This window comes from Hibiscus syriacus, unplaced genomic scaffold (genome assembly GCF_006381635.1).
Source record: "Hibiscus syriacus cultivar Baekdansim isolate YM2019G1 unplaced genomic scaffold, ASM638163v2 tig00110402_pilon, whole genome shotgun sequence".
Lineage (NCBI taxonomy): Eukaryota > Viridiplantae > Streptophyta > Magnoliopsida > Malvales > Malvaceae > Hibiscus > Hibiscus syriacus.
In genome coordinates this window covers 767,997-790,637 of record NW_024062722.1, presented here as the reverse complement: position 1 = coordinate 790,637, position 22,641 = coordinate 767,997, and the positions used below count along the sequence as shown (strand labels likewise).

Below are 22,641 nucleotides of genomic sequence, written 5' to 3'. Positions count from 1 at the left end.
AATTGCAAAGTTTAGCAGACCTCAATCAGAGCATCACGTTTCTTAAGCTCTTCCTCAAGCTTCTTAGCCACATCTGAAGAATCCATACCATCTGCTGCTGCTTTTGATATTGTTGAAACTACAGACCCCTTTTCTGAGCTGAAGGATTTAGCATCACTGAGTTGTGATTCGAGACTTTTAAATTTTGCCTATATCATGAAAGGTCATCTTTCAAAGGCAATCAACCGCATAGACATGAAATCTCTTGATCTGGAAAACAGAACTACAGATGTCTGCGTTTCTAAACAATAAATTTAAATCAAGTTCATTTTTCCAAGTTATTTTTCTTTTTGTTCTTTTTTTTCCACTAGAAGCATATGCATGGATACCTACAAACAGTCAAACATACATAGACAAAGGCACAAATGTTATGTCATGAATCTTTATCTACGAACAACCTGCAATGTTTGGATTGTTGAATCATATTGTTGCATTTGCAACTTTGCTTCTTGTTCTGACTGAAGCAATTGAGCTACTTGATTTCTGAGCTGAGCATTCTGTTCCTTCTCTATCTTATGCTTGTCCGCAAGCATAACATTCTCAGACTGCATAACGGAATACTAATTAATAGTTCAGCAAGATGCATGCCAAAGCCGAGTAATTTGATAGCATGAAATTGCCGTGCATAAAACAAAATCTAAATGCAGAGCCTATAAGGCAATATTTCAATTGCCCATACTCCTCGAAAGAAAAAAAATGGACGGAGCACCAACTAGTTTGATTCCTTGAACCTTGAAAAATACCCCTGAACACAAGCATTTCTGATCTGTATGCGGCTAAACATTGAAGAATCAAGACTCCTTAACATCTATACCCTTCTGTCATTCTCATAAATGGTTAAAGCATTCTGCCGTGGCAATAGTAAGAAAGGACCATAAGACAGTCACATGATGACTTAAATGGAAAGGAACATCAGATCATTGAAAGTCCAACGCAAGATGAAAGGAGAAAGGGTGGCTGGCGTCACCACAAAACAAAAACAGAGACACACTAGGGACGTAAATAATGCTTAGCAATAAACAAGATCCTGCCGGTATATGTTAAAACATATCATCTTGTTGGGTAAGATTTAACTCGCAGAAAAATTGCAGAAAACCAAACAAAGAAATTAGAAACCTTTAGGTCTGAATGCAGAGTAAACGACACTTTCCACGCCTTCTGAACTTCATTGAATAATAGGACACACTGATCATTTGCCTCTTTAAGTGCTTGTTTTAGTACCAAAACCTCTTGTTTGAGATCTTGAATTTCCTTTTCCTTCTCATAGAGCTCCTTACGTGCATCATTTGCCTAGAAGAATAATTGCAAGATATAAGATGCACATTCCAATATATAAGCTTTGATCAACAATTCAATGTATTAAAAGAATTGATAGATGCAGAATGCATATACCAGTTGGTTTTCTTATGGACTACAGCAAGTAATTCTTTTTATTTCTGAGCAAAGGAGAAAAAAGTAAACACCAATTTGACACCAAGTCAATTCTAGGCTTCAATTGTGTTGCACTTCTACTAGGTTTATTGGTCTTTTTTCTCTCATTCCCCTAAAGTTGCTTCTGTATTAATAATCAGCACTCCCTTTGCCAGACCTTTAAACATGCATAATCACTGCTAGTAGAAAAAAAAAAGCTTCTTCCTTTAAATAAATTTACTGACTTCATTATTTTTGTAGAAGGAACCAGTTTCTTAAATAAAAATACAAACAGAAGTTTGATGTTAATATCTAACTGTGAATTCAGAAATCAATAACAGGAACTTACAACATCTCTCCATTTCTTAATAGTATCCCTGTTTCCAAGACTTAGCACAGAATTTCGAGCTCGTGCAGCAAAATTAAGAGATGATAATGTCTCAGACAGATTCGCAGCATTTGGACAGATGTTAACAATCATTAAACTTTTTGAGTTCCCCCCTGCAAAAAAGAAGAATAATGGATTTACAACAATACCTAGGTTCACTTTTCAGAAAAAAAAAACAATACCTAGGTTCAAAATGTTAAATAAGTTATAGACAAACAAAAGTTTTGCGCATTACAAAAGAAACAGTAACATCAAAATTTTCAGGAGAAAAAAAAACATAAGGGAGGGCATATGACACAGGATAGTTGCATCAATAAGACCACTGAATTATTGTAGACCACTCTAGATTTTCATTTTCATAAATGTGAAAAAACTTTTAACAGCTGATAATTTGGTCAGCGACCCAGACTTTATTGTGAATAAGAAAACATAAGAGTGTTAGTACATCAATGAGACCTCCAATTAAAAAAAAGGATGCTTCTTTTTTGGGCGACAAAAAAACCTTTTTTTTTATAAAAATGGGAGGCCTCGATAAAAACCCCCTTCATACCCATCAAGCTACGAATATAGTTTAATGGGCATTGGAAGGAGGAAAAGAGTACCTCAAAATTTTATTCCTTAAATACCAAGTACATCAAGAGTTCATTACAGCCATCAAAACCAAAATACAACCTCAAAAATGACCAACAATTTGCAGACATCTCATCAAGAACCATATCCCTAACTTAGCAAGACTTGCCTCACCTTACAAAACAACCCATATATCCTATACACAGCAAAACAGTAGGTTGAACTACAAGCAGTTACCCAATTCCTGACTTTGCAAGCTTGTCAGCCTTCCAATTGCAACATCTCTGAATATGCCTTACAATTACATTTTTATTCACCACCACTGCACAAATTTCATTGACCAAAGATTCAAACAAAGCTGGGCAAAAACCAGGATTTTTGATCCACTCCAAAGCCTTCAAACAGTCTGATTCCAAAAATCAATCTTCCTTTAGATCCCCACTCCTCAAAAAAACTTAATCTTGTTTTAATTGCAAGCAGTTTAGCCAAAATAGGAGGGCCATGCCCCACCTTTTCTGAGAAAGAACCCAACAACTTACCATTCGAATCATGAATAAGACCACCAATACCACCTCTAAGCCACTCCTTCTCAACTGCTCTATCAACATTAATCTTCAAAAAACCTGAGGGAGGAGGGGACCAAGCAAGTGAATAGAATCACTTTCTTGGCTTTCCAATGAATATCTGACAAAGATGGGGGTCACTCACTAAGCCATCAAATTGCATATTAGCACTAGGAAATTTTGCAACAAACCATGAAACCAATCTAAATCTAAAGAGGAATGACAGTTGAATTGAATCAAACTAACCCTTCTTGAAAACTATTTCATTCCTACACTTCCACACCGACCACATAATCGCGCTTGGTATTAACTTCCAAATGTGAGAGTAACAAACTAACTCCATCCAAGCCACTACTAGATCAACAGGATTACATGGCAACACCGCTGTAATTTTCCAATAACGCAGAAAAGTACACCAAATATCTCACACAAACTTACATGATATCATAAGATGTGAAACAGTTTCAAGTTCGAGTCAACAAAGAGGGCACAAAACATTTTCCAAGCCTTCAACACCTCGTTTAGCAAGCTCCAATTTAACAGCCAACTTTTGATGAATTACTTGCCATACAAAGGTTTCCACTCTTGGGGGTGCCACCCCGAGCCAAACTTACTTCGTCCAAACAGAATTTATAGGCTACCGTTCATACATTAGCCTAACACAAGACCTTACTGAATAAATACCCTCCCTATTACCCGACCATATGCATCCATCATTATTCTTCTCACTGCAAGGAAGATTCTGAAACAAAGAATTTAGGTTTACCCATTGCTCCACCTCCCAATCAGCAAAGTTCCTTCTCAAAGGAATGTTCCAACATCAACCCGAATGATTCTGACATATAAACTCAGCAATTGTTCCCTCCTTATTGACTGATAAAACAAACATTCTCGGGAATTGCACCTTAAGAGGGTAACCACCCAACCAATTATCAAGCCAGAACCTTAAAGATTCACCATTTCCAATCTGAAATTTTAAATGATTTTGAAAACACTGCCCAAACTCATCCTCCTCACAATTATTCAGTATTCCTTTCCAAATCCAGGATGCCCTTTTAGTTGTTGTAAATTCAATCTGAATAGTTCTCGGATCTACATTATACTTGTTGCACACCAATCTTTTCCACCAAGTGTCTCTTTCTGTCACAAATTTCCAAGACCATTTCCCAATGAGTGCTCTATTCAGAAGATTTAAATCTAAAATACCAAGACCTCTTAAAAATTTAGGTTGCCACACGGTTGACCAATTAACCCAATGGATCTTCTTCTTATCTTCCGAACCTCCCCACAGAAACTTGGCCATAATAGAATTTAGCTACTTCAAAACATGGGTTGGTATTCTGAAAATGGACAGGAAATATATGGGCAAAGAACTGAGCAATGATTTGTTTAAAACTACTCTCCCAGCTAAAGACAGAGATGTCGCTTTCCACCAGGTTAATTTTTTTTGTAGAATCTTTGGACAACCGACTCCCAAAGTGTTGTTGAATTCTTTTTCGCACCAGAGGAAATCCAAGGTACTCAATCAAAACTCCCCCACAGAACATCCAAGTTCGTCCGCCCATTCCTTAATAGCGATCTCCTCCATATTAATTCCAACAATTCTGCTCTTCTCCAAATTCAACTGCAGACTCGACATTAACTCAAAAATACGTAGCACTCTACTAACATTCTTCAGTTGGCCCATAGAAGCATTGCAGAAAATTAGCAAATCATCCGCGTACTATAGATGTGATAACATGAAAGAATTCCCTACCTTCCCGATTTCAAACCCGTAGAAAAACCCCAAATTTACCGCCTTGGACAGCATCAAGTTTAATAATTCCCCGACCAGATTGAATAACAAAGGTGACAAAGAACACCCTTGCCGAAGCCCTCTAGCGATCCTAAACTCTTCTGTTGATGACCCGTTGACTAAAATAGAAATGGAGTCAGACGAAATGCACTTGAATATCCAGGAACACCACCTCATTCTGAATCCCATCTCCATAATTTTCAACAAAATCCCCCAATCGATAGAGTCATATGCCCTCCTAAAATCCACTTTAAAAGCCACCCCTTTTAATCCTTTTTTCCTCTAGTAATCTATACCTTCATTTGCAAGGAAAGAACAACCATAATCTGCCTACCCGGGATGAAAGCGAACTGTGATGGCCCTATTAAATCATCAATACACCCTCTCAATCTCCTAGCGAGAATCTTTGATAAAATTTTATAAAGGGCACCCACAAGGCTGATCAGCCTATAATCGTCCAAGCATTTTGGGCTCGACTACTTAGGAATAAGCTTAATGAAGGAATGATTTATTCCATTCTCCCAATCCTTCCCCATAAAAAAGTCGTTGAAGAATCTAATTATCTTGGGCTTTAATTTGAACCAAAATTTCTTGAAGAAGCCCATACTTAAACCGTCAGGACCCGACACTTTATTACTATCCGTCGAAGCAATAACCTCCCATACCTCCTCCTTCGAGAAGGGGCTTTCCAAGAGTGAACTTTGTTCTTCCAATAGCCTAGCAAAATTTAGATCCATAGAAACCACATCTAGGGTGTTCTTCTAATTATAGGCAGCTTTGAAAAAGTCTCGTACAGTGTTCTTTATCTACTTCGAGTCCGAAACCAACCTGTCTTATTCTTAGATACTTGATTGAGTTAATTCTGCCAATATTCGCAGCACTTTGATGGAAAAATCTCGAGTTTTTGTCGCCATCTTTAATCCACTTATCCAGAGATTTTTGAAACCAAATTTACTTATTCTTTCTGTACAAGTCCCACAACTTCCTTCTTGCTTTCGCCAATTCTTCCCTTGAAAATGCCAAAGACCCTTGTTGTAATGCCAACTCCATCTCATGAATCTTCTTTTCCAAATCCATAATCAAACCTGACAGCTTTAAATAATTATTGTTTGACCACCCCTTTATTGACTTCTTTAGATTTTTTAGAGTACTCATAACATCTCTTCTCCTCATCCCCTTATGTGAATTCTCTCTCTCCCTTTCCGTCATTTCTTGAAAACCCTCTTCTTCTAGAAAATAATTGAAAAATCTAAACGGCTTCGGACCCCAATTATGTCCCCTGTTTTCAAGCATAATAGCATTATGGTCGGACAATGATTTCGGCAGTAGATGTTGCGATAGTTTTGGAAAAGCGATGCAAAGCAACAATCTAACAGAAATCGATCCAATCTTATTTCCGCTAATGCTTCTCGATTATTACTCCACATAACACGCCACCCGACCAGGGTTTTAAGTAGCGTTCGCGGTCACGTTTTCGGTCACGTCGTGTTTATCACGGTTGCGGATATAACGGATGCTATTGCGATCATTGCGGATATCGCGATCGTGAATTTTTTTCGAAGGATCTGATTTTTTTAATAAAAAAACCTGTTTTTTTTTAAATTAAAATAATGGAATAATAGCGAAATAGCGGTCAACTATTCCGTGATCCGTTAAATTGCGATTGCGATCCGCCGCTATTGGTGTGATCAAGCTTCACACCGTTATTTTCCGCGATAGCGGTTTCGGATACCAACGCAACTCGATATAACGGCCGCGACACCGCTATTCGGCCGCTATTTGAAACTCTGCACCCAACAAAAGTAAATCAACCAGATTCGCCTGCATCACAAAGTTGTTAAACAACTTCATCGAATGCAAATTCTATGACACCAATTTTCTCCTCTCGATTCAGATAAACATTAAAATCACCCCCTATGCAAAAAGGATCATCCAACTGATCAATGAAAGACATAAGTTCCATGAAAAAAATCTTTTTTTTTCCGAATCCACAGACGACCCATAAACATTTATAACACTACACTGTACACCGCCTTCCTTAAAATTTCCCCAAATCGCAATAAACCTTCTGTAAATTTGTTGTTGCTTTAAAACAAAAACATTCTCGTCCCACAATCTTACCATACCCCCGCTGGTCCAATCGAAGGCGACACAGCAGCTCCCAGTAAATATTTCCCCTCAATCCTTCTCAACAACATAGGACTCACTAACTCCATTTTCGATTCCTAGATGAACACAAAAGACATCTTCTTCTCCACAATCAAACTCCTCACTGCTCTACCCTTCTCCTTTCTACCCAACCCCCTCACATTCTATGAAATTATTGACAACTTCAACCTTAAACGAAAAACAAAATTACCTTCAAGCGAAATGAGAGATTAACTCCTATTCCTCTTAATCCTCTCCTTGTTCAACTTGGCCACTTTATCCACAAACACCTTATCCCGAAAGGTTATGCCCATCATATTGTTGATTTACCAAGTAGCTTCCACCTCTTCCACGTCGACTGACCTTCTTAAAGATACAGAAGGGCAAGAACTTCCCTGATCCGAGGCCATTGATACCCCATTTCTTATTGTTCTACTATAAACCCTATTGAAGAATCTACTATCTTCTCTTCCCACCGAAGCATGCCTGCCCACTTAACGGTTTAACGATCTCTTTCGAACTAGAGAGAGAGACTTAAATTTAGATCGATTTAGATATCCCAATGATAACCTCTCTCTCTCAACATTCTCCCTTGACAGCTTAAGATCACCTCTCCCTTCAATTGGGTTCGTATCCCTTAGATTGGGTCTCTCATTAGACCCAATTAAGGTGTTTTCAAAAGTTACAGGGATAGAGTCCAACCTTCTCGCCCCATTTTCTAATTCCACTCCACCAAAATTATTAATCAAAGGACCTTCCTGACATTCCACGTCGACTCCCTCCACTCTCCCTACATTCGACGGGTCCAACATGCCATTAGGTTCATCACCTGAGCCAATCATTAATGTATCTTGACCCAAAACAACTGGAGTATTAAGAACCTCTCTATTTCCAAGGAGACCGTCGTTCTGACTCTCCTACAACCATGTTTCCACCCTTTCATGCGAGATTTGGTCTGACTGATGGTCTTCCATGTTCTCCTAAAACACACCCTCTTGCAGATTCTGTTCATCTTTTGAAAAGCTCCCCGACGAATCATCTTCCCGCCCCTCTGATGAATCTACTTCTGATTCATTCCAAATAACATCTGTGAAGTTATCCTCCATCAAATCAACCTTAATCTTGACTTTATACGGCCTCCTACTCGTGTTTATTATTATGTATTCAGGAATATCAAACGGACTCGCCACCCTTAACACCAACTTTGCTACACGGAATTCAACTTTTCGAAGAGTCTCATCTTGAACCTTTACTAGCGATCCCCATCTCGACGCCAGTTTCGAAAAGAAGCCCTCACACCAGCAATTCAGAGGCACACCTATTAATGTGACTGAGCAAAAAGCAATAGGCACTCCTCCCTCTTGATAAACAGGGACCAACTTTTCAAACCAGAATTCTAAATCCTTCACTCTGTTCTCCATCGCTTTCTTCTTCTCCTCCTCCTCCGATGGAAAGGTGATAATGCACGCGTTCTTTGCATAGTCCCAGGATGCCACTTTTACATTGAAGTTGTCACTCTGAAATACCTTTTGGATAAACTCCAATTCAACAATGGATTTGAGAATACATGTATACGACAGCTTAATCCACTTCCTTTCTTCCACAGGTATGAACATGTTCAGAGGACTTTTTACCTCCCTATCACCATTCTTCTTCCTTCCTCCACCTGTTTGATCCTTCTTAATTCCCATCAATGACTCTTTGTAAGATCTATCATCACAAAATTGTTAAAAGATGTCGATTTATCTATTTCCTGTTGCACTTCGCTTTTCTGATACTTCGCCACCGCAACAGTTATCCTTTTCCCATCAATCGTAGCGTTATTAAGCTTCTCAATGGCCTTTTAGCACATCCACCTTGGTTTCGAAATGGACGAAAGAAAACGCCGCATCTTTGTACTTTGGCCTTCTATTAATAACAGGAATAAACACTCTATTAATCTTGCCATGGTGCTTAAACCGCTCCCATAAGGCAATCCTCGACACTCTTCGACTCAGATTATCAACAAATACACACCACAGTAGCACTCATTGCAAGATAATACAATTACAGGGTTAACTAGTATAGAATCTGCACACTAGAAAGATATTTCCCATTAATGAACTTAAAGAGAAATTGACTATAACATGAAAAAAGATCTTGCAGTATTAAGACGTTTTAATAAAGTTTGCAGATGGTATTTGAAAAGCCATGCAGTAGGTTTAGAAAGAAAAAAAAAAGCCAAGGATTATGAAATTAGGGGCAAGCAAAACTCGAATCGACTTGAAAAAAGAAAAATCGAATTTTGAGTTATTCAATTTTTTTCAATCAAGTTATTTAATTTTTCAATTTTGAGTCAAGTTGAATTTTTCAATTCAAATAAACCAAGTTACAAATTTCTGTAATTACCATTTGGGTTCCTGAGAACTTCAAAAATATGCACATTGGTCTCTTAACAGAAATTACTAGGAAAAAATCTTCAAAAATTCAAAAATATTCTATAAATAAAATATCTTATAAAAATTTAGAATATGCATAGTTCCTAAAAATTATTTAAGAATCATTAGTAAAGGGTATAAAAATGCTAAATTTCATAAAAATTGTAAAATCGTTCCAAAATAATAAATTTGAGGCCTTAAACAAATAAATTATTAAACCCAAAGTATCTTATTTTGCTTTAAAGGGCTTTCAAATACATATGGCCTTAAATCTATGTGCTCTAACCAGAAATTTAATCATAGTATTGACAATAATTTTATTTGATTTATTTTTTAATATAACTCGAACAAATTTATTAGACTCAAATTTCATTTCTCTCAACTTGATTAAAAAATTCAAATTGACTTAGGATGATAACATGACTCGTTAGCTTGATTAACTTGAATATTTTCATTCAATTCAAATCAACTAGTTTGAATACTGGCCCCTATCTGAAATCATACTAATGAACTTAATCAATAACTATCATATAATATAAAGGTAAAAACGCAGCTCTTGTTAGTAAGAGCAAATCTCATAGTATATATTTTTTCCCTAGTAATGAGATTCTCTATGCATTAGTAATACCTTCCCTTAATTCTTATCTTTTAAATTTCACTTTTTTTTTTAAATTAGCATTCAAGAAGCAAATTCTCCTTTAAGCAGGCCAGCTATCATAGCAGGCAAATTTTTCCACCAACATTATTTTCAAATAAACAACTATACATGAAAAGCAAAGTCAAATACAAAAGCATTACATGCAATCAGTGTTAATAAATTTCACATTATAAGAAGCAGAATGATACCTAGCGAGTCTGCAAGTATATTGGTAAGCATTGAATTTTCATAAGGAATATCATCTTTCTTTGAGGTCAAAGAATACAAAACATCTCCCAACCTACACATGCAACACAAAACACAACAGGCCAAAATGGTAAGAGTGAAATCAGAAATATGGGTAGTCAAGTCAAAAACTAAGATAGTTATTGAATACATAATTATATGATAAGAACACTAGCCTTGAGCAAAAGCGCCACAAGTCCACATGAAAGAGAGAGCAAATCTTTTCAAAAGAAAAAGGGAGGAAAATGTATAAAAGCACTTTCAACATCCCTAAGTAGCAGTTCTATAGAATGTTTAAAAAAATTCATACATAAAAGTAAAAGCCAATTATTTCTATGTTTCCAACAACACCCTTTGTTAATAAGACTTCGTCAACTGAGGGCATTGAAGGAAAAAGCCGGCCAATTTTTTCAGGGTAAAGGTTTCAGTAGTAATTAGAGTGAACGAATTTCATATACTGTCCAAGTTCAGGAGCTTCTCAAATAGAAGGTAGAAGTGCACTGAGGAAACTTCAATACAACAATAAAAGAAAATTAATAGTAAAGATAACATACGCCGAAAGTGATTTCATGACATGAAGTAAGTCTGTAACACGCTCCCCGCTGTCTTCTTCTAAAATTTGACCATCACTTCCAGCCAAGTCAATTAGAGAGAGCTTGCTGTACGAGTTTTCTCCACTGATCAGATTGTTATAGTATATGTGCACTGTGATGATCCTGAAAAAAAAAGAACAAAAGAAATCCCAACAAATAAACTACAGGACACACAGTATGAACACCATAAGGGACTAGAGTAAATTGAGAAACAAATATAATAATCAAATTGTACTTCAGTATCTCAACCAAAATACTAGCAAACTAATAAATTTGAAAACCCTAGTTATAGGTCTGACATAAAATTTATTGCCTCAAATATTTATTGCCTCAAATAGACATCTTGTGCAAATAATTAGATATTGCGGATCAACTGAATATAAAATACACATATTTAAGTACTACTTATACACAATTAGGCAGCTCAGAAACAACGAACAAATACAATTTTCTTAGATTTAACTTTATTTAATGGCATGCCATGCATTTAATAATAAAAAAGAGGTAGAAAGTACAGGATTTAAGCCGTACAAATGAGAAACAGTGAACTTTGATGTGTCACTTTGTCGGCTTTGAAATGCTGCTTTCAGAACTTTAGAGAAGTCCATTGGGTTATCAACTTTGTTCGGCACAAGTTCTACTGAAGATTCTGGTAACTTCAACTGTATCCTAGGTAAAGTGCTCCCTGATTCTGAGAGTAAATCCCTTATCTATGTTCATTTAAGGGATCATCATTAGTATACTTCCGTATTGCCACATTGGAATAAAAATTCAACATCAAAACCAAAAGCGAGATACTGAAACAGCCAATAAAATGTGAAAACAGTTAAGAAACCTGTTCATTATAGAGATCAAAGGCTGTGACAGAGAAATTGAATTTAGAAGTTGAAGTTAAATCTGAGTTGGCTAAATCAAACAGTTCCTCAAAACAACGAGCATATAAGCCGCGATCATGGTTGGATCCTTCCTGAGATAACCAAAGCCAAAAGATAGGTCAATATTAGTATATGAAAGGCCATGAATAGACATAAAATTCCCATTAAGGTGCTTCTCTAATCAAAGTGAATAACTCTAATCAGAAATTTAATAGCCTGGTCATTAAGGTTGAAAGAAACAAAATAGCAATCTATGGGGGGAAATTTTGAAGAGGTTATCATATAAACAAGATGAATCATCAAGTCGTTAAAAGTAATGGCTAATTCTAGTTATACAGACAGACAAGCCAAATGCACCAAACTCTTAATATAAGAAAATTTGAAAGATGTAGAAGCAATAGATATATTTGAGAAGACTAAAAAGGCACAATTAGTGATACAACCATTACCAATACTGGCAAACATGAATATCTTGACCATCAAACTAATGTATCAAGCATATTATGAAATTATAGAGAGAAAAAAAAGATCTAATAAGATGGTAAGTCGCCAATCCTAGCTGAATTGAAGGAGATCAGAGCGGGTTTGATATTCTTCTTCAAGTCATAATGGGGTTTGTTAGGTCGTCTAATTATGGAGTGTGACTGCTTGGAAGCTTTAGATTGGATCAAAAAACCCTCCTTTTGTCCCTCTTGTTATGAATCTATTGTTAGGGAGATTAGTTCCTTGGTTTTGTCAAAAGATGTTATGTGTCGTTTGATCCTAAGAAGTGCTAATTGGGAAGCTGACGAATTGGCAAAAAAAGGGGTTGGGTGAGGTGAGGATAGGGATAGTTGAGAGATGGTTTTTGTCGTTGTATTGGGATTATTGTAATATGTTGGTTGTAACGTTGGGTTTTCGAACCCATATTTTAATAAAATTTGAGGCACTCTTTTCCTCCTTCTGTTGATTGTACACCTTTTTGGGGGAACGGACAGTTAAGAAGGGGGTTTTTAACAAGGCCTCCTATTCTTATCAAAAAATGGTAAGTCACCAATCCATCTAAAGGAAACGCATAGCAATTCTAGTGGGATGAGTGAGAAAGTTAGTGAGAGAGTGAGCGTGGCGCATGGTATTGGTTCTTCAGACAGAGGCGGAGCACTGCCTGGCGAAGGAGTATGGGTTGCTTTCATTGATAATCTTAGTAGGAGAGTTCATAGAAGTGTTTTATGGGAGCGTTTTAGTTATTTCGGCAAGGTGATTAAAGTTTTCATTCCGTTTGTCAATAGAAGACCAAAGTACAAGGACTATACATTCGCCTTTGTGCATTTTGCAAGTAAGGAGGATCTGTTCAATGCAAAGGATAGGATGAATAACGTTGTGGTAGATGGTAGGAAAATATCAGTGTCGATTGCAAAATATCAGAAGAGAGGCTTTCTGAGAGGCCGTGAGCAAGTTCCTGGAGTGGGGTCAGGAGTGGAAAGAGAAAAGGAGTCGCGTGGGAAGAGATCAATAAGCCTTGTTGAGACTAGGAAGAGGGAGTTGCTTAGTAAATTTCATGATGGAAGATCTTACAAGGAGTCGGTAGTGGGAAGGGATTTTATGGAGAGCCAGCAGTGGAATAGTGGTTGCGATGTGAAGGGGGGTAAGAAGACTTTGGACGTGCATATTCCATTGGAAGAAAGAACTTGGTTAAGATCATCTCTAACTGGTATATGTAAGCATATTTTCGAGGTGGAGCTTGTGCAAAGAAGTTTAAGGACTGAGGGCTTCAATGTCAAGGTGGTAAGGTGGGGTTTTGCGAAAAATGCTTGTCTGATTGTCTTTCAGTCGGTGGAAGAGAAAACCGAAGCGGTGAAGGATAAATGGGAGGCATTGTCTTTTTGGTTCGATAGGCTTGAGCCTGTTATGGAGGAGGAGGGTGTTCCTTTATCTTTCTGTGCAGTTTCCTTGATGGGTGTCCCTCTGAATTGCTGGTCAGTTTCTTTCTTTTCTAGCTTGGCAGAGAGATGGGGCAAGTTAGTAAAGATTCAGGATCAAACTGCTCAAAGAGTGGATTGCAGGGTGGCTCAATTGCTGATAAGAGTGGAAAGTCCGTTTGATATTCCGTCCCAGGTAGTCATTAATACATATGGTAGATCCTTTATTATTAAAACCAAAGTGGAAGGCTGCGATGAGTTCTTTCCGGAGCTGGATGATGGAGTGGAGGAAGCCGGTTCTGTGGAAGGACGAGTCGGCCCGAGGGAAGAAACTCATTCGGAAGGGAACAAAGGAGACGATAGAGAAGAGCTGCAAGGACAGTTGAATTTTCAGTCGATGTCAGGCGCCTGTCATGGGGTTGACACGCTGTTTGAGGGTAATTTGAATTTAAACGTGGAAGTCAATGATATTATAGGGACTGTCCAGAGTGATCAGGGGACAGTACTAGGTAAGGTTAAAAGTAAGAAGAAAGTGTCAGAAACCCTTTCCGCAGAGAGAAAAAGGATGTGCAGTTTGGGAGGTGAATCCTCGGGGCAAGATAAAGGTGTCAATGACTGTGGGATTAACCCTAAAACGGGCAGATATGTGGAGATTGGGCCTGAGTAGATTGGGTATATTTCTCCAGCCCAGTGTTGTCCTGTGGTTAATGAAAGTAATTTCCAGGACCAAACTCTTTTTCAAACATATGTGGATAATAGTAGTTTCATGGGGGAGGAGGTGAAGGAAAACAGCAAGGAATTGGAAGAGTGGGATAAGGGCGATAAAGAATGTAAATCTAAAAAGGCTATTAGCAATCCAATGGGGAAGAGGTGTAGGAGATGGAGAGTGGGATATCAGGTTTCGAAAGGATTGTCAATTAGCAATACTTCTGAAGGTGTGAGGGGTTGTGGACGTTTTGTTAGGGTGTACAGAAGGTCGAAAACAAGAAGAGTATGGCTATGTTCAGAAAATAGCCATAAGCACAGTCAGAACAGGCTGGTTCTTCATAATTTTAAGCAATTTTCTTCAGCTTCAAGGGATAGGGGCCAAGTCAAGGAGTTAACAGGTTCTGGTCAAATTCAGAATACTTCTACGGGGCATATGAAGAGCAGTTTTTCTCCAACCAGGGGGGGCAGACCCGTCTATTATTTCAAAGAGTCGAAGATTGTACAGAAAGAAGAGAAGAGGCTTAATCACAGATGCTTTGGCAAGTGCACAAGTGTCTACAGTCTATTCTCGGTCCTTCTCTAAAGTTTTGGAGGAAGCATTGAATACTTGGGAAGTTTGTCAGAGTTTAGGCATTTCTTTTAAGGAAGGGAGGGAGGCTTTCATGGATAAAATTAGAATGATGGAGGAAGGAGCAGGGGGGGTCAATGAAGCAGGTCAGTGAGCCAGTTTTCTGTGTCCTGAAGGTTTCGGTAGGAAGTGCATATGATGGAGTGCAATTTTATTTCGTGGAATGTTAGGGGATTAGGTAGAAAGGAAAAAATTAGAGGGGTGTCGAGACTTGTAAATAAGATTAAACCGGTTATATTGTTTTTACAGGAGACAAAACTAAATAAAAGTCAGAAGGGATTGAAGAGGAAGTTAGGAGGAAAGCTATTGAAGGGAGCAAGTTTTCAGCCAGCGGATGGGTCTGCTGGTGGATTGATGTGTTTGTGGAATGATAATGTTTTTGAGGCAAACGAGGTGGGCAATCATAGTAGATTTCAGATGTTAAAAAGGAAGGTTCAAGGTGTCTAAGTTGGAGTGTGTTTTTATTAATGTATATGGCCCATCGGTTGAGGAAGAAAAGGAGGAGTTTTTTAGTCAGCTGTTGAGTTTTGTGCATTCGGTTGATCTGCCTCTCTGCATTGGGGGAGATTTCAATGCTTATCTCGAACAAGAGGAGAAGATTGGTGCCTCTCAAAACTGGCATTCAATGGGTCTGCTAAGGAATTTCCTGCAACAGTCAAATCTAATTGACCTCCCTTTGGTAGGTGGCACCTTCACATGGGGTAGTAATAGAGAGGTTACCACATGGGTAAGGCTGGATCGTTTCTTATTGAGCAGCAGCTTCTTAAGGTGCTTCCCCAAGGTGGTTCAGAAACTACTCCCTAGATCTCTTTCTGATCACAACCCGATTCTAATGGCGGAAGATGGGAAGAATTGGGGACCGAAACCTTTTCGGTTTTTCAACTATTTGATGGAGGAGGATGGTTTTGTAGATATAGTTCAAAATGTAGTGTTAGATCGGGCCAACGATAGAGGGGGAAGCAGAATGCTCAATTTTTTAAAAGGAACCAAAAAACGTATCAAGGAATGGCCAATCAGGAGTAAACAGGGGATATCGGAGGCTATTACTGGGTTGGAGAGTAAAATTTATGATCTGGAAATTAAGGCACAAAGCAGTGGACTTTCATCCTTGGACTGGGAACAGCTCCTATCTTCCAGAAATGAGTTATGGAAATTGTACAGAATCGAGGAAAGTATTTGGTTCCAACTGTCGAGAGAGAAATGGATTAAAGACGGAGACAGAAATACTAGGTTCTTCCACCTATGTGCTGTTAACAGAAACAGATTCAACTCTATTTCGGAATTGAAAGTGGATGGGGAGGTGTTGACAGACCCAGAGTTGATTAAAGTTGTTGTCTCTCAGTTCTTCAAGAAAGCATATAATTCCAGAGATTTTCTAGAGGTAGAGAACTTGAACCTGAATTTTGATATATTGAGAGAAGAGCAAAGGACTGGCCTCGAGGTTATGTTTTCAGAAGAGGAAGTAAGGGAGGCCATTTTTTCTTCGGACAGCTCTAAAGCTCCAGGCCCCGATGGTTTTACAATGGGGTTTTATAAGAAAGTTTGGCCAATTATAAAGGTGAATCTTATGAAGTTTATGGAGGATTTTTACTATGGCAGAAAATGGGATCATGGAGTCAATCATGCGTTCATTTCTCTGATTCCAAAGAAAGGCAATCCGGAATGTATTGAAGATTACAGACCTATCAGTCTAGTTGGCAGTCTCTATAAAATCGTCTCCAAAGTTTTAGCAAGGAGACTAGTTTCGGTGATCCAAGATATTGTGAGCCCTTCACAGTTTGCATTCATTCCGGGGAGACAATTACTAGACTGCGCTTTTATTGCAAACGAAGGTATAGATAGTTGGAGGAAGCGAGGGCTGAAAGGGGTGGTTTTCAAAGCTGATTTTCAGAGGGCGTATGACTCGGTTGAATGGCCAATTATTTTTAGATTACTGAGAGTCATGGGCTTCGGGGAGAGATGGGTTTCCAGGATAAAATGTTGCCTCTCTACGGCGTCGATATCGGTATTAGTGAACGGTTCACCTACAGAGGAGTTCTCGATGGGCAAAGGATTGAGACAAGGATGTAGTTTGTCTCCTCTATTGTTTAACTTAGTGGGGGAACTGTTAAATCGTATGTTGATGAAAGCGGCGGATGTGGGATTGTTTCAGGGATTTACTTTTGGAAGATCGGATGCCCTAAGTCTAACTCATCTACAGTTTGCGGATGACCTGATTGTGTTTTGCCGAGACTCATCTACCTACATCCTCAATATTAAAAGAGTCCTGAGAACTTTTAGCATAATGATTGGCCTCCATTTGAATATGTCGAAGAGTAATCTGTATGGAATCAATGTGGAGGGCGAGGTATTAAATGAATGGGCTAAGGAGATTGGTTGTGCTGTTGGGGTTCTTCCAACAGTGTATTTAGGGTTACCATTAGGTGCAAAAAGGAACTCAGAGGCTCTTTGGGAGCCAGTCATGCAAAGCTTCAACAAAAAATTATCCGGATGGAAAGCCTCCTCACTTTCTATGGCGGGGAGATTAGTGTTGATCAAATCAGTTTTATCCTCCCTGCCAATTTTTTTCCTCTCTATTTTCAGAATTCCGAGTAAGGTCTATAGGAAACTAAATTCTATTATGGCAAACTTTCTGTGGGGGGAGGGTTCTTCAAAAAGCAGAATTCACTGGGTGAATTGGAAAAGGGTTTGTCTTCCCGTAGAGGAGGGATTTGAATTTCGCTAACAGAGTACTACTAGGTAAATGGGTGTGGAAATTCGCAAATGAAAAAGACTCACTCTGGAAGAACATGATTTGCAGTAAACATAATGCGAGTTCTATGTCTTTAGACCTTAACAAGGTAATCTCTCCTTCGGATTCCTGGATATGGAAGGGTATTACAAGAAATTACTTGGCAGAGGACGCAATTGGAAATGGTTTAAGATCTCACTCGAAGATACAAGTAGGTAATGGAAAGTCGATTGTATTCTGGCATGATGTGTGGCTAAATGAGGAATCCTTAAAAAATCAATTTCCGAGAATATATGCTCTATCCAACAATAAGTGGGGAAAAGTTTCAGAGTTTGGAAGCATAATAAGCAATAAGTGGATTTGGAACATTCATACGAGAAGGAATCTCTGTGACTGGGAGATGGAGCACTGGATTCGACTGATGACACTATTGGAGAATGTTGGGTTATCTGAGTCGGTGGATGATTTTTTGGCATGGTCGGGAAAGGGTGATGGATTGTTTACTGCTAAAGCCTGCAGGTTGACCCTTTCTGCCAACTCAGGGGGCAGTCTCACTTGGAAGAAATTCGTTTGGTCAGGTTTGGCCCCACCTAGAGTCGAAACTTTTCTCTGGCAGGTTTCTCATCAAAGACTGGCAGTCAGATCGGAGCTGATAAAAAGGGGTGTTACGTTGGAGGAGGTTTCTTGTTCGTTATGTGCTAAGCAGGAGGAAACAGTTCAGCATTTGTTTATCTCGTGTCAGGTTGCATGGGAGTTATGGAGCAGTTTCTGGAGGTTATGGGGAGTCTCGTCAGTTTTACCTAATGATCCAGCTTCTTTGTTGTGCTCCTGGTCGGATTTAAGGCCAAAGTCAGTAATATGGGGCTTTATACCGGGGGTAGTTATTTGGTCACTATGGAAGGCTAGAAATTCGGTGGTTTTTGATGATGGGAAACTGGACAAACCTAATCTTTTCTTCATTTGCAGATTTAGGTTGGTTAAGTGGTTCCTTGCTAAATACCCGAACGATTTCATTCAGGTTGATTCTCTTGTTGGAGACCCGTCGCTTGCAGACAAGCACCAGACAAGGCACCCTAAAAGGATGAAGGTTCAGGAATGGCTTCCTCCCCTTCATTTTTTTAAAGTTAATGTTGATGGGGCAGTTAGTGGGGACGGGCTGTTGGGGGGAATGGGGGGTATTTTAAGGGACTCGGAAAGCAAAATCCTAGGGTCTTTCTCACTTGCTGTTGGTCCAGGTCCTCCTCCACTCGCTGAGACGAAAGCAATAGAGAAAGACATTGAATTTTTTCTATCGTCGGAATGGGCGACTCAAGGAAGGTTAATTATTGAGAGTGATTGTAAGACTGTGGTGGATTGGATCTTACAACCGACTTCTTCTCCTCCTTTCCTTAGGTTACTGGTTCAAAAAATTGCTTCCTTAATCTCGGAGAGGGCGATGATTATTAGACATATTCCGAGGAGTTGTAATTGTGAGGCTGATACCTTAGCTAAACAGGGGATTGGCTGACCACATAATATAGCTTTAGAGGTCATTCAGTGGGGTTTTGGGTTATTGTGGTTGTAGGGGATGTGGTAGTTTCGCTATTGTATAGGGGCGGACTGGTCGTGTTAAATGTTCTGTAATTTTTATGGTGTTTAGTCAGTCTGTTGGGTGTTTTTTATGTACTATGTTTTCTTGAGCAATAAAATCCTAAGGCACTCTTTTCCTCCCTTCTCTGATTAAGGAACTTTCTCAAAAGTTCCATTAGTCAAGAAGGGGGTTTTTAATGAGGCCTGTAATTCTTATCAAAAAAAAAACATAGTGCAAGAGCGCATGCACACATGACACATAAATATAGAGAAAGCTAGAGGAAAACAACCATGGTGTATGTCTTTCCTGACCGAGTTTGTCCATAAGCAAATACGGAAACATTATATCCATCCAAAGCTGATTGCACAAATGGTTGAACATCATTGAACAGCTCCACTGCAGAGAAATGTAGGTCAATATATACTTGTCTTAACCAACATGTACAAACACTACCAGCAACAAAAAAAGTGATTCTGGTAAATTCCTTCTTTCTTAAATTAATAAACAAGACAGTCCTAACCTTGTCCAACATGAGGTCCATAAACTCTGTCAAATTCGAAATCTTTTTTAGGGTTGGAGATTGCATCATCACCGGTATTTACACGAATAGTACACTCATCAAGAAATTCAACAATCGAAGGACCCTCATCTTCAAAAAGTGGCCTTATCCGACAAAATAACTTTACGTTTCCTGAAAAAAAAAATTGTTTCTCAAAGAAAAGTACCATCATAGTTTTTTAACTCAGCATAAACATGAAAAACATATAGAAATAACATATTCTAGTAAATATCAGAAAATCTGAAGGAAAGAAAGGAGAAATTATTCAGAAAGCACAAAGTAAAAATGTACCTTTGGCTGTCAATAAGTCATTAAACAACCTTTTCTTCTCATTGACCAACGGAGATATTCTAGCCTCACTTTCAACAGCAAACTGATCTGGCATTTATATTTAGAGAGTTTGTAACCATCAATAGAAGTAATAGAACCCAACAACAATAGAATCTTGAGACAAAGAAGGGGCAACAGTATAACCATTTGGAGTATAAAGATATTTTATCAAGTTGTGGTAATCTATATTTTTAACATATAATTCTTTTTTGTTTTGCTTTTTCCCTTTCTTTTTCCTTTTTATTATCGAACAGAATACAACTCCTTAAATGATCCTATCAAACTAAAAAATATTGAGGAAAACCCTAACAAAACAAACCTACACCAATTAACACCAAATGCATAGACCTGTGGGCAAACCGAAGACACTCATTACGCTTTGGTTGATTATCATATCCATATTACCAACCATTTATTATGTTATCAGATTCTAACTCCCCTTGTGGCTATATTTTCATGCTTTGGCAAGAAGCTCCCAAAAGGTATTAAAACAAGGGTGACACAACTCCTGCAATATGCAAGCAGGAAATATTGAAAATACTTCTTCTTTTTCTTTTACTGTTTTTAACAAAACAACTCTTTTCTCTTGCTCTGCAGTTCTGCTTATTTTTTCTTAGTGCTTCTTTTAATAGCATATTTCCATTCCCTTTGTTATTTTTGGACAAGGGATACATAATGCACCTTTAACTAATTTCTTAAAAACTTTATCCCAAAATGTCTCTCGTGAGAACAAAAACACAGGCAATGGACAGGGTAGCACAGTACTTCTAAAAATTACAAGGTGATTGTCTGTAGAGCACAAATAAACCAAACTCCAGAGAAGCATCTTTACAATATACCATTAGACCAAGCACTAAAATAGCTGAAGCATAAGTAAGTCATCAATGTAACCCAATCAAACTGCCACTAAACCTAATATCTTACCTAGCTTACGAGTTTTCTCTGCAAGAACACCTAAGTAACGTGTAACCCGATCAAGTTTGGCATTTGAATATTCCTGTAGATCACTAACATCTTGTCGCAACTCCAAGTAGTCTTCTTTTGCTAGCTGCCAAATTAATGTAAGAAAGAAAAACTGGATCAAACAAAAGATACTGCAACGACAAAACTCAGAATGCATACTAAATCACTACATATTAAAGCCCACAAGTGACTCAAAATAATTCTTCTTTAGCCCCAAAAGAGCTTCTCACATTGAAGACATCACATGTTACCAATCATTATTTTAAACATCTGAGATGATCAGATAAGTTCCAAATCTCCAAAAAGGTTCTTTTATTAAGCTTGAATGCATATGACAAGGGCCAAAAGCTTTATTCAATATAAATTTCATGGCCAACTTCACCCTGACAATCACCTAATCTGTAAGTTATAATTCAGATCCAGGCGAGACAACAAAACTTGCATAATAATATAGAAGCTTTTTTATTAATAGAGTTAAGAACAAGTATCACATCAGAAAACCATAACCAGATCCATTAATGGTTTCCAAATAAAAATATGCCATGCCTAGGAGTAGATATTAACATTAGATTAACCAACTTTTGAATTGTCAGCCAGCTATTTCATTTGTTTGGTAATGACTAATGAATCCTATTGTTGTCCCTCTAGATCAGCACATATATTATGTCAAAATTCATTCAATATTACATGTTTTCAACAGTATTTCAACTATTATAGAACTGCCACATAGGTCATCAAAGTCCATTCAAATATCTTAAAGGTAGGCATATTAATCGACATTTGACACAATGTACAATCTAACAACATTTCAAATCAACTCAATTTGGATCATCAAGTAAGACCAGCAGCTTGTGTAACAAGAATGTTACTATTATTAAACATTCTCAACTGACAGAGTTTTCTACATGAACGGCAATTTATATTCCCGTCAACTTAATCAAATTTTCACAATACAAGCTGATGACTTAAGTTATGGTTCATCAGAATCAAAAATCTAATTCGCTGTTAAAACTTTATACTGTTTTGAGCTCCTAAGTTTGGATCAATTTCCGGACACACCTAATCTTCCAGAAAATGACATGAAAAAGCACATCCTACTTTTTATTCGTTAAAATTGATAGATTAAAACAAATTACATAAGATACTGCATGTTAATTCGTAAAGATGGGAGCTTAGCTAAAATCACATCTTCAACCCCATCGACAGCTACGACAGTAATCAGGCGAAAATTTCAGAATCCGAAGCCGATTTGCGCCATTACCTTAAGTTTATCCTTCAATCGCAGCAACTTAGAAGCCAGGGCCTGCTTAGAGAACTCCGAGGACACCGTGGAAGACGCGGCGGCGGAGATCGAATAGCGTCGCATCAACGGTGCACGAGTGGGCGAAGGTAGCTCCTCCGGCGAGGAGGGCGACGAACGGCGCGGCTCGAAGCCACTCACCTCCCAGTTCCAGCGGTTGTTGTGAGTCTTGTGCTCCCCCATTACCCCCTCGAAATAGAAAGAGAATAAAAGAGAGAAATATGGGGAGTGGGAGTAATGGGTTGGGGATGAGGGTTAATGAGGTGTGTCCCG

At 38.3% G+C, this 22,641-nt stretch overlaps 1 protein-coding gene across 2 annotated transcripts in view; it reads right to left on the bottom strand.

Annotated features, from left to right (window-relative positions):
* Positions 1-22,641, bottom strand: part of LOC120123587 (kinesin-like protein KIN-14B) — a 38,312-nt gene extending 15,671 nt beyond the window's left edge. The window contains exons 1-13 of one of the 2 annotated variants that reach the window (XM_039142431.1): positions 22,330-22,641; positions 21,030-21,153; positions 20,067-20,153; positions 19,737-19,907; positions 19,506-19,612; positions 11,642-11,773; positions 11,338-11,516; positions 10,768-10,929; positions 10,177-10,268; positions 1,799-1,950; positions 1,156-1,329; positions 435-584; positions 21-188 (exon numbers count right to left, since the gene is read on the bottom strand). In XM_039142431.1, coding sequence (XP_038998362.1) covers positions 21-188; positions 435-584; positions 1,156-1,329; positions 1,799-1,950; positions 10,177-10,268; positions 10,768-10,929; positions 11,338-11,516; positions 11,642-11,773; positions 19,506-19,612; positions 19,737-19,907; positions 20,067-20,153; positions 21,030-21,153; positions 22,330-22,551 — 1,920 coding nt within the window. In that variant the 5' untranslated portion in view covers positions 22,552-22,641. The remainder of the gene's footprint in view (positions 1-20; positions 189-434; positions 585-1,155; positions 1,330-1,798; positions 1,951-10,176; positions 10,269-10,767; positions 10,930-11,337; positions 11,517-11,641; positions 11,774-19,505; positions 19,613-19,736; positions 19,908-20,066; positions 20,154-21,029; positions 21,154-22,329) is intronic. The other variant, XM_039142432.1, reaches the window with a different exon arrangement.